The sequence below is a fragment of the Penaeus vannamei genome, chromosome 31 (assembly GCF_042767895.1).
Source record: "Penaeus vannamei isolate JL-2024 chromosome 31, ASM4276789v1, whole genome shotgun sequence".
Taxonomy (NCBI): domain Eukaryota; kingdom Metazoa; phylum Arthropoda; class Malacostraca; order Decapoda; family Penaeidae; genus Penaeus; species Penaeus vannamei.
In genome coordinates this window covers 23,489,747-23,492,246 of record NC_091579.1, presented here as the reverse complement: position 1 = coordinate 23,492,246, position 2,500 = coordinate 23,489,747, and the positions used below count along the sequence as shown (strand labels likewise).

The 2,500-nt window shown below is 56.0% G+C and overlaps 1 protein-coding gene across 1 annotated transcript in view; it reads right to left on the bottom strand.

The window, feature by feature from the left end:
- The window catches only part of chp (leucine rich repeat containing G protein-coupled receptor chaoptin), a 230,980-nt gene that overhangs the window by 20,862 nt on the left and 207,618 nt on the right, over window positions 1-2,500 (bottom strand). The window contains exon 6 of the mRNA XM_070143966.1: window positions 1,338-1,508. Coding sequence (XP_070000067.1) covers window positions 1,338-1,508 — 171 coding nt within the window. The remainder of the gene's footprint in view (window positions 1-1,337; window positions 1,509-2,500) is intronic.

Here is a 2,500-nt window from a genome sequence, read left to right as displayed (position 1 = left end):
ACTCCCACCCCTCCACCCACCCTCCCACCCCCCTCCACCCACCCTCCCACCCCTCCACCCACCCTCCCACCCCTCCACCCACCCACCCACTCCTCCACCTACCCCTCCACCCCTCCACCCAACCACCCACCCCTCCACCCCTCCACCCAACCACCCACCCCTCCACCCCTCCACCCACCCTCCCACCTTCCCACCCCTCCACCCACCCTCCCACCGCATCCACCCACCCTCCCACCCCTCCACCCACCCTCCCACCCCTCCACCCACCCTCCCACCCCTCCCTCCAACCTCCCTCCACCCACCCTCCCACCCTCCCACCCCTCCACCCACCCATCCACCCACCCTCCCACCCCTCCACCCACCCTCCCACCCCTCCACCCATCCACCCACCCTCCCACCCCCTCCACCCACCCTCCCACCTTCCCATCCCTCCACGCACCCTCCCACCCCCTCCACGCACCCTCCCACCCCTCCACCCACCCTCCCACCCCTCCACCCAATCCGTCCACCCACCCTCCCACCCCTCCACCCACCCTCCTACCCCTCCACCCACCCTCCCACCCTCCACCCACATACCCACCCCTCCACCCACCCTCCACCCATTTACCCCTCTCCCACCCATCCACCCACCCCTCCCACCCATCCACCCATCTTCCATCCTGACCCATCCACCCACCCTCCTCCACCCACCCACCCCCTCACCCTCCACCCACCCCTCCCACCCTCCCACCCCCTCCACGCACCCTCCCACCCCTCCACCCACCCCTCCACCCACATACCTACCCCTCCACCCACCCTCCCACCCCTCCACCCATGTACTCCCTCCCACCCATCCACCCACCCTCCCACCCATCCACCCATCTTCCCATCCACCCACCCTCCCACCACCCATCCACCCTCCCCCTCCACCCACCCTCCCACCCCTCCACCCCCTCCCCCTCCCCCCCACCCACCCCCCCATCCACCCCACCCCTCCACTCACCCACCCACCCCTCCACCCACCCACCCCTCCACCCACCCTCCCACCCCTCCACTCCACCCTCCCACCCCTCCACCCACCCTCCCACCCCTCCACTCCCATCCACGCACCCTCCCACCCCTCCACCCACCCTCCCACCCCTCCATCCCCCTCCACCCACCATCCCACCCCTCCACCCACCCCCCCATCCACCCATCCCTCCACCCCCCCCCATCCACCCACCCTCCACCCCCCCATCCACCCACCCGTCCACCCATCCCCCCCATCCATCCACCCACCCATCCACCCATCCACCCACACCCTCCCATCGACCCCCCACCCACCCCACCCACCCCACCAACCCAGCAAAGAGACCTACCGGTGAAGTCGAGGACCTTGAGCTTCTTGAGTCTCCGAAGGGCGTCTCGGGGGATCCTGGTGAGCTCGTTGTACTGCAGGTCGAGCTCCCACAGCGACCGCTCGACGCCGAAGAAGGCCTTCTCGGGGACGTCGAGGAGCTCGTTGTGTCGCACCTCGAGACGCCACATGCCTGGGGGAGGAGGACGGAGCGGGGATGAGACGGCGCGGCGGTGTTTGGTTGTTTGGGGTGGTGTTGGTTTGTTTGCGTTTGCTTGTTGCTTGGTTTGTGTTAGTGTTTGTTTGTTGGTGTTTGTTTGCTTGTGTTGGTTTGTTTTCGTGTATTTTATGTGTGTTGGTATTGTTTGCTTGTGTTGGTTTGTTTTCGTGTATTTTATGTGTGTTGGTATTGTTTGGCATGTGTTTGTTTGTTTGCGTTGATTGTTTGTTTGTCTTTGCTTGTTTGCATTTGTTTGTTTGTTTGCATTTATTTGTTTGTGATGGTGTTTGTTTCTTTGCGTTTGTGTTTGTCAATGTCTGTGTGTTTGCATTCGTGTTTGTTGGTGTTTACTTTTTTGTGTTGGTTTGTTTGAGTTTGTTAGTTTGTGTTGCCGTTTGTTTGTTTCTTTGCGTCAGGTGCAAAGGAAAATAAAGTGATGAAGAGAAAAAAATGATTCGGTATAGTTTTAAGAAAGAGATGTAAAGAAAACGTGCGTTAGTGTTTGTTATTGGTCCGTAAAATGATCTAAAACCAAACGCGAAGAAATATAAAGTGTCCGCTGGTGATTTGAATACTTGGACTAAAATGAAAGAAGGAAAAAAAAAAGAAAAAGACAAAGTGTACGTTAACTTCAGCGTGCTTTGAGTGCGTCTAAAATAAAAGAAACAAGAGGAAAGAAAAGAAAAGGAAGTAACCGCAAAACGCGTGACTCTTTTTTTTCTTTTTCTTCTTTTTTGTGAAGGAGATGAATAAAAGGAACAGGGAATAGAAAGTGATTGTTAGTGAACTTTGTAAGCTTAAAAAGATGTGCGTAGGTGCTTGAGTTAATTCATTTGGTTCGATGACGAGGGAGATAAGCCCCTTGTTTTGATACATACATAGATACAAATATGTATATCATATTATGTTACATTATATATATATATATATATATATATATATATATATATATATATATATATATA